Below are 15,635 nucleotides of genomic sequence, written 5' to 3' on the forward strand. Positions count from 1 at the left end.
CCCTTCCAGATGGGTGTTGTGTTGCCGGTGTATTCTGCAATGTGGTTTTGGCACAGTAACACTGCTTTAGTGGCAAATTTATTCTGCTTTATTAATGGTCCTGTGATGCTTCCCCCATGCTACCACATTACAGTGGTACTTTGGTTCTCAAACGCCTTGGTACTCAAAACAACTTGGAACCCAAACACTGCAAACCCAGAAGTAAGTGTTCCGGTTTGCGAACTTTTTTCAGAAGTAGAACATGCTCCGTTTTGAGTGCCACACTTCTGTTTTGAGTGTTATGCTGAGGTCTGTCTGTTTTTGCTATCTATTTTGCATTTTTGTGGCTCTTTCGTTTTTGTGACTGTGTGGAACCCAGTTCAGCTACTGATTCATTGATTGTGTGACTGCTTTCATTGCTTCCATTTTATGGATCGATAGTCTCATTAGATAGTAAATTCATGTCAAATTGCTGTTTTAGGGGTAGTTTTTAAAAGTCTGGAATGGATTAATCCATTTTGCATTACTTTCTATGGGAAAGCATGCCTCGGTTTTGGAACGCTTTGGTTTTGGAACCGACTTCCGGAACGGATTAAATTTGAGAACCAAGGTACCACTGTATTGCTGTCTGGAGGTCTCTCTCTCCATTCCATCTGTGAAGTGTGAAGGTGCTGGACTGGTGTCTGGAAGTGGTGAAGGGCTGGGTGGGGGCTAATAAAGATGGAGATGATGTGAGCGGATGTCTTCTGTATCCGGGAATTAGGTGTATGACCTATCCTGGGAGGCATGGCTTTCCCCCTGAAGGAACAGGTTCATAGTCTGGGATCACTCCTGGATTCCAACTTGTCATTGGAGCCACTTAGGCAAGGGGAGCTTATGCCCAGCTTAGGCTGGTTGACCAGCTGCAGCCATTCCTGGGCCTGGGTCAGCCTGGCCTTCAGTGATCCATGCTGTAGTGACCTCCCAGTTAGACCACTGTTAAGAGGGAGGGAAGCACAGGCGGAGTGAATGAGGATCAGAGAGCAGGGACAGAGCTGGAGAGTGAGAAAGCTGGTGACTGTATATGTGGAGCATATATGGAGCAAGGAAGGCCAGAGAGAGGCTTTGCTGGAGAGCCCCGTTTCATGTTTCAGCAGTCAGGGATCATTCCTGAAGCCCTTACAACTTCCTCCCAAACCCTTTCTGACTAGGTCTTCTGGAAAGGGCATTCTGGAAATCTGAGCATATGCTCAGAGCTACTCTTCTCTTTATGAATGCTAACTTGTACCAGGTCAACCTGGTTTCAAATCTACCTGCAGCCACATCAAGCTCACTGGGCGAAACTTGGGTCGTTTGCTTTGACTTTCCTACAATGAAGGGTTGTTATGAACATAAAGTGGGACAACACCACATATGACTTTCATGGAGGGGGGGGGGGGGATGGCAGGATACAAGTATTTGCCCCAACTTTAATTTGTAAGCTGCCTCATATCTGACTTGGCTTTGCTTCGCTGGCAAAACATGAAGACTGCAGGCCTCCTTTGCGGCCCACCCCTCACAGCACAGGCACCCCAAGGCCTGAATGGCTCTCAATATCCCCTCTGACCCCACATTCCAGGAGGGAGGGGGCAATGGCAAGGCCTGTCCTTGTCTGCTCCCCCCACTTCCAGGCTTCGTTAGTCTTTCTGAAAGGCTATTTAAAGTACCGCTAACGAGGGCGGCTTTCATGCAGAAAACACAACAGCCATGTACGTCCACAAAAAGGCTCTTTATCTCTGGGCTTGTGGGGGGTTGTTGAAAGGGGAAGGAAGCAGCCTGCGACCCCCCCTTCCAATTATCTCCTGCCACCACCACCCCCAACTCACGTAACCTTGCTTACCCTCCAGGGCCTCATCAGCCCTGATAATGAAGGTGCCCCCTCTGCCCCCTTCCAGGAAAAGGAGCTGTGTTCTCTCGTTCACCCCCTGCCCTCACAATGTCCTATTGTCTAGGGTTGTGGCAAGGGTCACCTCCACACGACCCTAGAATGACCCAGCCATGACGGAAAAGGGGACGTGCCCCCCTTGCGGCATTGGTATGCCTGTGTGGAGGGGGATAAAGCCTAGGTCTCAGCTGCCTTAAAGCAGTGGCATGTTGCTTAGATATTTGCAGCATCCAAGACTGGATGGAAGGAGCGAGAGATCCAAATAAATAAATAAATAAACGAAACATGCAAAATTCAGGCCACCTTCTCGGCCTGCTTGGCCCACAATCCCTTACCCCTCCCCAAAGCCTCTTTTGCCTGCACATTCCCATTTCCTGCCAACAAATGCTCACATTCAACTTGGCCCTTCTATTTCATTGGCCTTTTCCGATTTATAGAATTCATGGCCGATTTATAGAATTTATAAAGAATTATATGATGTGTGTGTGAGAGTGAGTGCCAAGAGCATCTGGGAGCAAACATGAAAGATGTGATTTTCTTTAAAATCTCCCATTGCACATGCTTGGGGGTTCTGATGTATGTATATCAGTATATAAACGACACATGCATGTTACGGATGTGCCGCATGTCCACTGTGAGAAACACCAGTGATTGTGTTTGGTGAGTGGAGTTTGGAGCTTTCTCTCAAAAGATAAACAGGATAAGAGTTGGCCGATGGCCAATTCTGACGTGACGTTTTCCATACAGCCACACATACTTGTGCACTTTTGTGCACACACGACAAATTTACACATGGTTTCCCTACACCAGTATAGATCCCTGCTGGGGAAAGTATCATGCCGCAAATTGGCCCTTGTAGTTTAGGAGCCAGAAGGTCCCTCAAACCCTGTGTGATTTTCCAGATGGAGGCAATGGGATGAGGATGTGAGAGAAGAAAGACAAGGTCTTAAACTCATCTGGAATACAGCTGTTAGCAACATGAAAGCATGATGGCTTTTGGTGCGGGGGGGGGGGGGCAGGAGGGAAGACGAGAAGCCCTCCCCTCTCCTTTGCCAGCAAGACAGCTAGCATCTGGGTAGGAAGCGAAAGCTCCGAGTTCTGCTGTGACGCTTTCCCCCCTCCCCAAGAGACCACACAATTTGCAGCCATGTTAGACCGATCCCCATTTCCATGTTTGAGACTGAAAAATCAGCTTCCATGAGACGAGAAACGGACTGTGAAAAGGTATCCCATTTACACAGCCACCGAACAGGGAATCCTCTTTAGCGTGGCATATTAATGGACTTCCCACAGGCATGTTACGATCTAATGTGTGCCACAGAAGATAAACTAGTATGCATGGCCCTTGCAAATGACACACTGCATGCCATATGTGACTGCCACCCACATCACACATTACATCGTGCATTTAATATGAGAAGGAGGATTTATATTTTCATTTTACCATGAGATCCTGTGTCCTTCAAGGGTCACAGAAGGTATTGCCTTCCCTTGGAACAGAGGGCATGGACCCAGCCCCTTACAATGACTCTTCTAAGGAAAGGGATGTCTTTGCCCTTTAGACCAGGCCGGGAGGACCAGCACAAAACCAACCACCCAACCCACAAACAGCAAAAGGAAAATAGTAATGCCGGACGTATTGCAAACAGTGAAGCTTCCATTGGAACAGACCTATTCAAGACGGGAGAGGACAGAATAGGAACATGGGGAAGCTGAACATAGGATACAAACTACTGGGTCCACCCTGACTGGTAGCAGCTTTTCAGGGGTTCAGGCAGGAGTCGGTCCCAGTCCTCCCAGGAGATCACAGAAGGTGAACCTGGGGAACCTTCTGCATCCAGTGCTCTGGCACTGAACTAGGGCACTTCCACAATGACAGCAGCGGACCAGCAGTGAATCACACACAGCAAGTGGTTAGAAAAGCTGAATCTGCACAGGATGTGTCAGGCCTAACGAGCACAGTAACTCTTCTTTGGTAGGTCTTGCCCCTATGAAGCATTTGGGGAGACTGAAGGCCCCTGCCTTTCCACAGCTGCCTAAGTCCCCTCCTCGGGGTTTCCCCCTTGGACCTGCTACGTAAAATCTCGAACCTGGTATTTCTCTCTCTCTCTCTCCCCCCCCCCCCTCGAAGCATCTTGCTCCTTTCGTTGTAAAATGAGCTACTGCATGTCTTCTAAATGGAGATCTTTATCCTAGTTGGTATCTGCATGGAATTTGAACTGATTCTACACATGTGCTATTGTTGCTTTGTGTGTGTGTGTGTGTGTGTGTGCGCACTCTACATATAAAATTGTTATTGCTCTTATTAAATTTATATACCGCCCTTCATCAAGGGACTACAGGGCGGTCTACAACATAAAAAACAAAATATGAGAAAAGGTTTTATTTATTTGAAATGCTTGTTATATGTGCAATTGTTTTTATTCATGTAACCACTTAATAAACCTCTTAAATTAATAAACCTCTTAAATTGTACGCAGCTTCGGAATGCCTCATGGGAAGCGATTCATAAATGTGCCAGTAATAATATTAATAATTATAATCGAAACAGTAGCAATAATAACAGCAATACGACCACTACTACTGTATTTTGGGGGAGAAACCTCAGGTATTATTCAAGTGAGAGCTTTGAAGAACTGAAGGTTTTAACAGGAGATGGGAATCAAAATGATTTGATTTGGAAGGTGTATCTGTGTGGGGAGAGGGTGGCTGACTTGAGCGGGTGGCAGACCAATGGGGAGCATTTTATCCTAAGAAGCAAATATCCGGCTGAGTACTCTCATTCACAAACCTGCACATCACTGCGCCTTTGCCCCATGACCCATTGTGGCCTCACCTCTTGCACCCCCCAGCCCTTTAGTGGTTTATCTTCCGGCTGCAGACTCTGCCGTTTGAGAACCGATATCCTGAGCTGCCCCGTGACCTCCTTCTCTGGGCCAGTGGAAAACATCAAAAGGACTTCAATGGGTTCAAGGACAGAGTTGGATAAATTTTGGGAGGATATCCTGTTATTTATATTCTGGAGTCTCGGGGCATCGCTTGTTTGCATCAATGAAGGCTCCCCACCCCTCCCCGCCTGCATTTCTCTTTCCCCCTCTAATATGTATTTTTTTCCAGGGCATCAAGAGAAGGTTTTGCTACAACTTTATAGAGAGAAACCATCGTGTGGGACTAAAAGTCACATACCACTAGAAATATTTCTGAGGGATCTTGATGCATAGATTGCTGTAGCATCAAGGCTTAAATAGTAGTTTGATTGGAGGCAGGGGTGCCAGAAAGAGACTAATCTGTCAGCTCAAACTGCCTCAAATACATATCTGCATATTCCCTGGCTCTGAACTTTGTGGCTTGGCTCGCTTGCTCGAGTCATTTGGGAGGCATTTGGCCTCGCAAGCCTGCGGCTGTGGAAGGCCTGGTCTCCGCTCGCTGCGGCCCACTTTGTTCTTGATTATTCTTGATTAAGCAGAGCGATCAGGGATGCAAGCGAGGTGCTGGTGGGAGCCGGACAAATAGCTAGGATTCTACCAATTTAAACAGCCTGAAAAGGGTGGCTTACCTGACATACTGCTTTTCACCGAACATTGGCTGCTTTTTCTTTTACGTTTCCCATCCGGCCACCTGCGGAGAAGAAAGAAAGGGAGAGGAGATTTAAAACAAAACAGAACTGTGGATTCATCAGGGGAAGGGCAACCTTGCGTGGCTCTTTACCTGCCAGCCTTATAGCATTTTATCCGAATCTGCAGCCCACTTCCCTTAAAAAGCTTTCCCAAGCGCCACACACAACTTTACCCCCTCGCTTCATACAGCTCCAGTTCCATCATCCCACACCTCTTAAAGAACCCAGGAGGCGAGGAGAGCAGTACAAGTGGTCTCACTTTATGTTATCTGAGAGCAGCAGAAGTGATAAGCGGGTTGGGAAGAAGGTTCCCCATGCACACAAACACATACGCACACACATATGCAGATGTAGAGACATAGCTAGCCCCTTCTTGACCTGAGATTCCCATGCTCTCCTTTGGCTCGGCCTTTGGAGCACGCTCACCCCAGAGCCGGCATGACTCTGCAGCAGGAGGTCAAAAGAGAGAAGCCAAACCACCACCAGCAACTCAGCCCACCAGCGTTTGGAGCTCCCATTGTTCTGGGCACATGTTGCAATAGAGAATTTCATTAGCGCAAGCAGTTTCTGAGCTCTGGGCGCACTACTGCACCTAAGATTTCAGATCAAAACTGCAGAGTTGAAGGAAAGGAGGACCTTTTTCCGCCTCCCCACTTCCAGCTACAGTCGTACCTTGGTTGTCAAACTTAATCCGTTCCGGGAGTCCGTTCGACAACTAAGGCTGCAGAAGCCGTGTTGGGTGTTCGGCTTCCGAAAGACGTTCGCAAACCGGGACACTCACTTCCGGGTTTGTGGCGTTTGGGAGCCAAAACATTCGAGTACCAAGGCGTTCGAGAACCAAGGTATGACTGTACTCTGTGAAGACTGGATAGAGACCCTCTTATGAATATTAGGGGGGTGGGAAGGACTAGAGCATGTGAAAAAATGAACATAGTATTTTAGCTGCAGTTCATTCATTTTCCGCTTTGTATTCTCGCTATAAAAAAGGGTGCTTAGACATTCCATTGTTGCGCCCATAACCTAGGTTTAAGGTGCCATTTAGCTCCATGCTTTCATATCTCAGTTTCTAACACTGCAGCCCATGCCAACCCATGTTTGTCATGCTCAAAAAAACACCTAACCCACCTAGTGAGCTTCACAGCAAAACAGGGAATTGAACTCTCTAGTAGTTATCCAACAATAACTACTATGGCTGAGGACACACCATACATTTAAAGCACATTCTCTCCCCCCTCAAAAATCCTGGGAATTTTGTTAAGGGTGTTGGGAGTTGTAGCTGCGAGGGGTAAACTACAACTCCCGGGATTTTGGGGTGGGAATGCATCCTTGCCCTTGATCTCCAGAAAGGAAAGTAAGAGGGAAAAGATGTGAAGGCAATTCAGTTTGCAGCCGAATTGTAGATGCTATGTGGAAACAGGGAGAAGAAGAAACAGCTTAGTAGTACAGTGGTACCTTGGGTTAAGTACTTAATTCGTTCCAGAGGTCCGTTCTTAACCTGAAACTGTTCTTAACCTGAAGCACCACTTTAGCTAATGGGGCCTCCTGCTGCTGCCACGCCACCGGAGCCCAATTTCTGTTCTCATCCTGAAGCAAAGTTCTTAACCTGAAGCACTATTTCTGGGTTAGTGGAGTCTGTAACCTGAAGCGTATGTAACCTGAAGCGTATGTAACCTGAGCTACCACTGTATAGGGAATGCCTGCTGTCACAAGCTCCCAATTCAGCCACCATTAGAAGCTGCAGATTTGGGGAAGGAGTAATGAGGTACATTATGCATCTTCAATTTGCTTTTGTTCACACATTAAAATCTAGATGATTGTTATCACAGAATGCTCATTTTTAATGAAAAGCTGACTTAACTCATAAGTGGTCCCAACCCCAAAACTCCTTGTTACCCATAATGCAATATAAGGCAATCCAAACTTTTCAAAAACATCTCCTATCCAAATGTAAGAAACTAACCGAGTTCTAAAGTTGAGCAAGTGCTTTGTGAACAGAAGCCAACCTTCTGAGAATCTAATTTTTCTTCCTCCTCCTCCTCTTCCTTTTAAACTATGCAAGAAAAATACTCCAGACTCTTGCTGAAAAATTAAATCTTGCAGAAAAGATTATTTGAAGTAAGTTAAGTATTGGAAATCACTGATGATCGTTCCAATTTCCAAAGAGTTGAGGTAAGTATTGGGCATAGCCGAAGCGGAAAAATTGACCTTCTATCTCTATCTATATACATAGCTGACTGCCTTCTTACAACCCATTAAGATTCTGGTAAAAGTGGAAACAGTTTATAAATAACTGGAATATGTATTCTTAAAACATTCCTTTGGAATGACACATTTATTTAATTATTTTGCTCCAGTTATTTATTAGTCGCTTTTCACGGCCAAGTCTATACATTTGCAATTTTTATAATTGAAAGCAACAACACCGCACTGATTTTGGGAACAAGAGACTGGTGGCAATCAGGAAGCTGGTGTGGTTTGTACTTTCAACAGGATTTCTGAGCTTGAAAAGTCTTAGTTGAAGCTGCAGGGTGGCTATATTTGTATCTGATGTCATTTCCCTTCCATTTCTCCTCCCTGCCCCTGACTGAACACTGCAGCAGATGTTGCATGGCTGGTTTCATTTATGCATATTTCCCGGTGCAAAAGCCAGTGAGCGAAATTGCCAAGTAAGCTACTAGCCAACCACCCAAGGGTGGATGATTAAATCTACACAATTCTATGATTCTGTTGTTGATGTTTAGTCGTTTAGTCGTGTCCGACTCTTTGTGACCCCATTGACCAGAGCACGCCAGGCACTCCTGTCTTCCACTGCCTCCCGCAGTTTGGTCAAACTCATGTTTGTAGCTTCGAGAACACTGTCCAACCATCTCGTCCTCTGTCGTCCCCTTCTCCTTGTGCCCTCCATCTTTCCCAACATCAGGGTCTTTTCCAGGGAGTCTTCTCTTCTCATGAGGTGGCCAAAGTATTGGAGCCTCAGCTTCAGGATCTGTCCTTCCAGTGAGCACTCAGGGCTGATTTCCTTAAGAATGGAGAGGTTTGATCTTCTTGCAGTTCATGGGACTCTCAAGAGTCTCCTCCAGCACCATAATTCTATGATTCTATGATTCTATGCCCATCTAATTCAGTAAGATCTACACTGACTGGCAGCAGCAGTGGCTCTCCAGGGTACCTGCCAGCCCTTCCTGTAGATGCAGAGGATTGAATCTAGAACCTTATGCATGCAAATCAGCTGCGCAACCAATAAGCTATAGCTCTTCTCAATTTCCCAAAGAGGTGTATGGAGGCACACAGTGGTGATCGGTTTTCTGGTTTTTTTTAAACCAGCTTAACCCCAAAAACAGCGTTAGGATTAACTGCAAACTGAATAATCTCGCTCTTCCCCACCCCCCAGTTTCAAGAGGATTGGGAAAGGGGGGAAACTGCAATTCAAGAGGAAAAGGCTACACAGATTAGGCAGTGAAGGCAAGTGAATGCTATCGGGAGATCACAACTCAAATGTGGGAGGGCTGATTAACAGGAAGGAGTTCAAGATTCATGCATTATTTTTTTTAAAAAATGAAACACACACCAATGTCATCCTGTGAACAGAATTTGCTCTAATTCACATGTAGAGCATCTAGCATTGAGGCACTTTAAAAAATAGTAAATAAACAGCAATAATGTGTGTGTGTGGAGGGGGGTGTTTTTTTAAAACTTGTATGGTATTCCATCAGCTCTCACCCACTGCCCCAGTTTTGTAGGGACTGACCTCTCAACAGCTTATATCATTTATATATAGATAGATTTTAAAGAGGAGGTTTTTAAAAATCTTTGCAATGTGTTTAAAGGACACCCTTCATTTTAAATAATCGTATTATTACCTGCTCCCAAACCAAGGAAGAAGGGGAAATCTGTGTGCATGAAAGTGTCTCCCCGCCCCCCCCCCCCGCCCTCAGCTTTTCCTTCCAAATTAAATTCAAAAGACAAAATGTCCTTTTTGGCCTAGATTAAAAAACAACAACAAAGGATGACCTCAGTGGCAGCTCACCCAATCGGCCGCCAGTCACTGCAGCCTTATTTGCATGCCGATACCCCATTGGCAGCAGCGGCACGAGTGGAATGCAGAAGGTGGAGCCAAGAAGACACACATTTTTGCAAATGTATAGTACTGAAATACAGAAACTAATAGCACCACCCTATTGGCAAGAGACGTTTGGAAGATTGCTTAGGAAAGGAAATGTTTGAACGGATTTTTAAGAGGCTGCAATGATTGGCTTACATGGGCCTCCTTGGGCAAAAGGTGCCAGGGCTGTGGGGTCTCTTACCCAAAGAAACCCACCTGAACCCAATCTTGCAGCCTTCTTAAAATCAGTAAAATAATTCCTTTCCTAAGCAAGTGTGGTGATATCACCCCTTTAAGCCTGGTTTATGGGAATAGGTTAGAACCTCAGAAATAATGAGCTCGACAACTTGTTCCTTTGCTCAACCTACTGAGATTTCAGTGTAAGCATTTATGTTAATTAGCTGGATAAGTTAGTGTTTGTTGTTTTCTTAACTGCTGAGCTATTTTAATCTGTGTAATTCTTTGGTGTTTTCCTATCTTGTAGAATTTTGTTTTCGTAAAAGTCTGTGTATGATTTTATGAAATTTGGCCTAGTCTGAGTTTCCGAACCCTTTAATTTTGACCACGCTTTTCAGAGCAAGGGCCACCCAACACAGCAAGTTTCAAAATGACTTTTGCAAATAGGCTGGTTTTAAAGCAAGGGGAAGGGGAGAGGAGGAATCAGAGAAACTATTATAAAGTGGTACCTCGGGTTACATACGCTTCAGGTTACAGACTCCGCTAACCCAGAAATAGTGCTTCAGGTTAAGAACTTTGCTTCAGGATGAGAACTGAAATCATGCTCCGGCAGTGCGGGAGCAGCGGGAGCCCCCATTAGCTAAAGTGGTGCTTCAGGTTAAGAACAGTTTCAGGTTAAGAACGGACCTCCAGAACGAATTAAGTACTTAACCCAAGGTACCACTGTACGAAGAACTGCAACAAAATGTTGTGGCATGGAATGTTCCTGTTAGCTATTCCAGTCAGCCATCAATGCTCTCCTCTGTGATGAAACCTCTTTGTACCCAGTTATCCATCTCCCCTCAATAGACAATCAATGTTCCATGATCAATGAGCATTGCACAGTCCTCACTAGGCTGTTTTGGGTTTTCCCCCTACCCCCCCCAGCTTTTTTACCTAAGGATATTATTATTATTATATTATTATTATTATTACTGCAGCTTCCATGTCCCCCTAAGTCTGCTGACACCCCCCCCCTTTTGTGCATGGGTGCTGTTGTTTTGCTACAAACAGCACTCACACCCTGATCATCAGAAAAAGAGGGAAAGATGTAGTGGCAGCCAGAAGGCCCTTCACTGTGAGGCAGGGATGCCATCATTTTGTTCTGCTAGGCTTCCTGTGCTTTTGGTTTAGTCCTGCACCTGTGCTTGGGTGCTTCAGGCAGCAGACTGAGACTGACAGGACTCAGTTCCTCCCCATACAAAAGCCATTCCCTCAGAGAACTAGATTTCAGGGAGAAGGGCTTTAATCTACCCTCCAAACAGACACACTAGTTTGTTTGGGTGAAAGCTTCACAATATGAGCCCCTCACCTACAGGCCCAAGCGATAAAAGCTCTTGCCGCTGCAGAGAGAACTAGTCTTTTTGAACAGCTGCTCTGATACACATTTCCTTTTGGAGGCTTTCCCGCCGACCCCCCCCCCCCAGCCAACAGAGGGCTTAAATGCTTGAATCACACCAACAGGAAACACGGGGGGGGGGGGGGGAGAGAGAAATGATTTAAGTGTCGTTTGGGGAAAGGACCCAACAATAACACAAGCCGGGGCGGTGCGTACGTGCAGCCTTTGAACAAACACAACACATCAGCATGTACACAATGCAGGCTTCTAAAAAAAGACCGTCAACAGTGACTACAGAATGGGGGGGGGGAGTGAGAGGGGTTGGGTAGGCAAGGCTGGTACTACCAGTTTGTCTTGTCCACCTCCTCCTCTCTCTCTCCCCCCCCCCAGCCCGCACCCCACAGGCGACTGCAAAAGCTCCCCAACAGGATGTCCTCTTGTCCACGTAAGGCTTGTAGGCACGGCTTGTACCAGGAGTTCCTGGGACCAGCGCCAGACTGTGCTCTGCTGTTCCTCCGCAGGGGCTGTGCATGAGGAGGCTTGGCTCCCGGCCAGCAAGGCCGGCTCGGCACCTGAGGACAGCGTGTGCCCGGCAGCGAGACACGGGAGGCACGGAGGTGCCCCCTCTCGGCACCTGGGATTCCCTGGGCGGGCAAGAAGGTGGGGAGAAGGTGGAGCAGGGGACGGAATCAAAATGTTCTCGCTCTGGGCTCCAGGTACTTGGCAGGGCAAGGAGTCCATAGGTGACGCCTCTTCTGCAGACCCCGAAGGAGGCGGCCACGCGGCTGCACCACACATTTCAAAGTGCTCCAATGCCATTATAACAGAAATGGCTTTGCCCGCTTCAAGATTTCTGGAATCTGTACTTTAACGACCTCCTCTCTGCCCTGTATATTTTGGGGAGCCCACCTTACGTTGCTTCAGACTGTTTTTTATATTGCGTTGTCATGTTTTCAAACCTTTTATTGACCTATGGACAAAATTTCGAAAGGTTCAATACAATAAAACCAGCAAAATCTGCCTCGAACAATTAAAACACTGTTGTGTAATGTTCACGAGTCCTCGTTGCGTGTTGGAGAAACTTGGCAGCTATCTCCAGCTTGCCCCCCATCCAGGGTAAACATTAGGAAGGCTATTCGTTTGGCCGTTGTAATGTTGCGTTTTAATGCTGTTGTCTGCCCTGGGGCCTTAGGGGGAAGGGTAATAAATTTAATACAATGATGGTAATGATAATAACAGCAGTTCTCAGCACCCTTGATAGACTACAGTTCCCAGGACTCCTTGGGGAAAGCCTTTAAGGAAATTTAAATACACTAAGTAAGTAAATAAATCCATGCAGCAAAAAAGTATGCATGTGCAGACAGACAGCAAAAAGGTAACCAATGAACCCACATTAATTTTGAGCAAAATACGGCAAATTAAATAGCCAATACATCCATGCTATGGACCCGAGGAGAACGTGCCTCTCAAGTATGTGTGTTGGGAAGTGACTTCTTTTCTACGTGGCCAAGCCTCCTCCCCTGAAGAGAATGTATAACCAGTGAATCAGCTGTCCCTCCTGCTTTCTACGGAGCTAGATAGAGAACCCAAGAGTCCTGGCCCTTGCTCCTCCAACCGCTGTAGCTGACAATCACTCTCTCACAGTCAACAGGGCATGAACAGGCAAGTACAGAGTACTTTCAAAACATTTTGGAATTTCTGGTAAACAACATGCTACCCCAACCCTTGCAAAAGTAAGGTTCTATCCCTCAATATATCTTCTACCGGCAGACCTTCCCATTGTTAATCATTTGTGGCACAGAACAGAAAAGGAGGAGCCACCCTGTAGAGTGCAATTCCCTCATCACCTGGAACAACCAGAGCCGTTCCAGCCTGCACAGGATCATTTTAGAAGCCAGGAATTCCAGGGAGGTTTCGGCTCCTGTAACCCTTGTTTAGGCATAGGCCAGCGCCTTGGTGTGAACAGGGATCAGGCGGATTTCCTGGTGAAGCATTAGTACCCTTCATCTTTAAACAGACACACAAAGAGAGAACAAATCCAATCCCCGATTTCCTAAACTCTCAGAGCCATGCAGATTTGGGGGGGGGGGTGAGGGTGAGAGATTTGCTGATTACACTAGGAAGTAGCACTAACTCTTTGCAGCAGGTGGCAGTGTGGTCCACGTCCATTGGCTCCACCCACAAGGAGGAGGGGGAGAGAAATGACCCTGTCAGCGTGATGGCTAGCAATCTTACACCATACCCCTTCAGACCCACACCCTAGACTTCACAATCATGAGGGCCAGGAACCTGATTCGCAACGAGGTCGGAGATTTTCAGGAAGTTGATTCCTGCAGCCAGCGACACATTTTTGCAGTCGTCTCGGCTCCCAAAGAATCGCAGCAGCATGCACAGCTAATCCAAAGACCAACCACATAAGCAACACGAGAAGAAGGCGGCAGAGGTCAGCCACACATACCTGGGCTCTGGTGAGCACATACTTTCTAAATGAGGTGTACGTGCACGTGAGCGAGCGGAAAAGTGGTTGCTCAAGGAGCGGGGTGACAAAACCATACCTTATCCGTCACAATCGTTCCTACCTCCCACATGAGACTAGGGAACAGAGGTCCTGCCCCATCTCTGTGGGGCAAGCAAAACCACAGAGCCGCCCAGTCACATTCTCCTTCCCATCCCAGGTGGAGGAGCTTCGCTATTTGCTTACGGCAGGAGCGGCAAGCAAAGCCGTGACAACAAACTTGCCTGCCCCTGGGGCCCCGTGGCAAGAACAGAAGGGCATGTCCTGTGGCAAGGGCCGTGCCCCAAGGCACACCCAGTTCCCAATCCGGGGCCAGGAGAGATCGGAGTCCGGGCATCCTTATGGGGCCCAATGAGGTTCTTCCTATGTGAACAAAGCACACCCCAAATACTGCACACACGGTTTATCAAGACACATGGAGACGAGACGAGGCGCAGGAAAATCGCACTCCACCCCGCTTCACAAGATACCTTGAAAGCACATTCAAAGTGCCTTTCTTCCCTCAGAGAATTCTGGGCACTGTAGTCCACAGGGTTACAATTCCCAAAAACGCTGAGCAAACTACATTGCCCAGAATCCTTTGAGGGTGACAGAATGTGCTTCCATCTGTGTAAAGCAGGAGTGGATAATTTCAGGTACACAGGTCAAATGCCGGCCTCTCTATCTGGCCTGTGGGACTGTTCCCAGGCCACACACCTCCAATTGGCCCAACTCCACACCCTTCTTCAGGTCTTTTCCCTGTCTCTGACCTGCAATAATGCCTCTTGCTGGACTGGATGCAGAGGTGTCAATGTTGAAACCTCTAGTTTTTGTGTGGCTGGTCTGAGGCCTACTGTCCAGAGATAAGGGTTGCATACACACTATACCTTCGGAGCACATTCAAAGCACATTCCCTCCCCTCAAAGAATTCTGGGTGCTGTAGTTTTACCCTGCACAGCGTTATAATTCCCTTAAAGAACTACACTGCCCAGAATCCTTTGGAGTTGGGCACTGTGCTTTAAAGCTACGCATCCAGAGGCGGATTACTGGCTTCGATCGAAACCGTGCTTGGCCATTTACAACTTCGATGGCACATGCCCATACACCGTTGGCCTGCCAACCCCTTCCTTGCTGGGCTGGTGATTACATATCAATCTCAAACTCTCCTCTTAATCGCTGGTTGCTCTGTGCTGCAGCTGCAACCACGTCTGTCCCAAGTCCTCCCTACCATCCCACCTCCAATGCCCTTTACCCTTTGCTCTCTGAATGGGTTTGCCTGGGGTACATTATGGAGCAAGTCTGCCACCATGTGGCCAGGTGTGATCATCACACCTGAACAACAGCATTTATTTTAATTTTTTGCCAAAGGGGTGTATGTACAGCGGAGAAAAGATAAGGGAGCTTTTACAGCCCGGACCCTAGCAGGATGACACTTCTCTCCTTGCAGAGGGAAGGCTGCCAAGCCTGCACTGCATAGGTCACAAACATAAAGAGTTTCCCCAGAACCGCATCGTGTCTGCCGCATCTAGACTTCCACACACAGAAGTGTCCCTCCCGTAAAATGGCCATAAGAGTGTGCATGAGGGCACGTAAAAAAAACCAACCACCCCAAAAAAAACCCACCAGCACCTTTCCACACATCACCACCGCTGCTTGTGTAATGATACAAGTGCATGTACAGGTGCGAGCGTGTTGCGGCAGATGATCTTGCAACACAAAATCAGGATTACTGCCGGCAAAAAGGCAGAAGCATCTCAAAGGACTAGAAGTGATGTTTTCCCCCCTGGCGCTTGGCGGGAGCCAAATTTCCCAACCCTGGGGTGGGAAGGGAATGAAGAAGCTGTTTGAAGCACTGTTTGGACTGCAGATGCCTTTCGTGAGGTTTGCATTTCCTGGCATACACCTGTTAAGGAATCCTCTCTGCAGCTACCTACAAGGCCCTTTACCTGCAGCAAAATAATGATGCTAATGGGTAATAATAGTAAC

General features: G+C 47.2%; 1 protein-coding gene across 2 annotated transcripts in view; it reads right to left on the reverse strand.

The window, feature by feature from the left end:
• The window catches only part of THRA (thyroid hormone receptor alpha), a 117,080-nt gene that overhangs the window by 20,952 nt on the left and 80,493 nt on the right, over positions 1 to 15,635 (reverse strand). For both annotated transcript variants that reach the window (XM_083408740.1, XM_083408741.1), the window contains exon 3: positions 5,439 to 5,500. In XM_083408740.1, coding sequence (XP_083264866.1) covers positions 5,439 to 5,500 — 62 coding nt within the window. The remainder of the gene's footprint in view (positions 1 to 5,438; positions 5,501 to 15,635) is intronic.

Source organism: Podarcis tiliguerta, assembly GCF_965153285.1.
Source record: "Podarcis tiliguerta genome assembly, chromosome: 13".
NCBI classification, from domain to species: domain Eukaryota; kingdom Metazoa; phylum Chordata; class Lepidosauria; order Squamata; family Lacertidae; genus Podarcis; species Podarcis tiliguerta.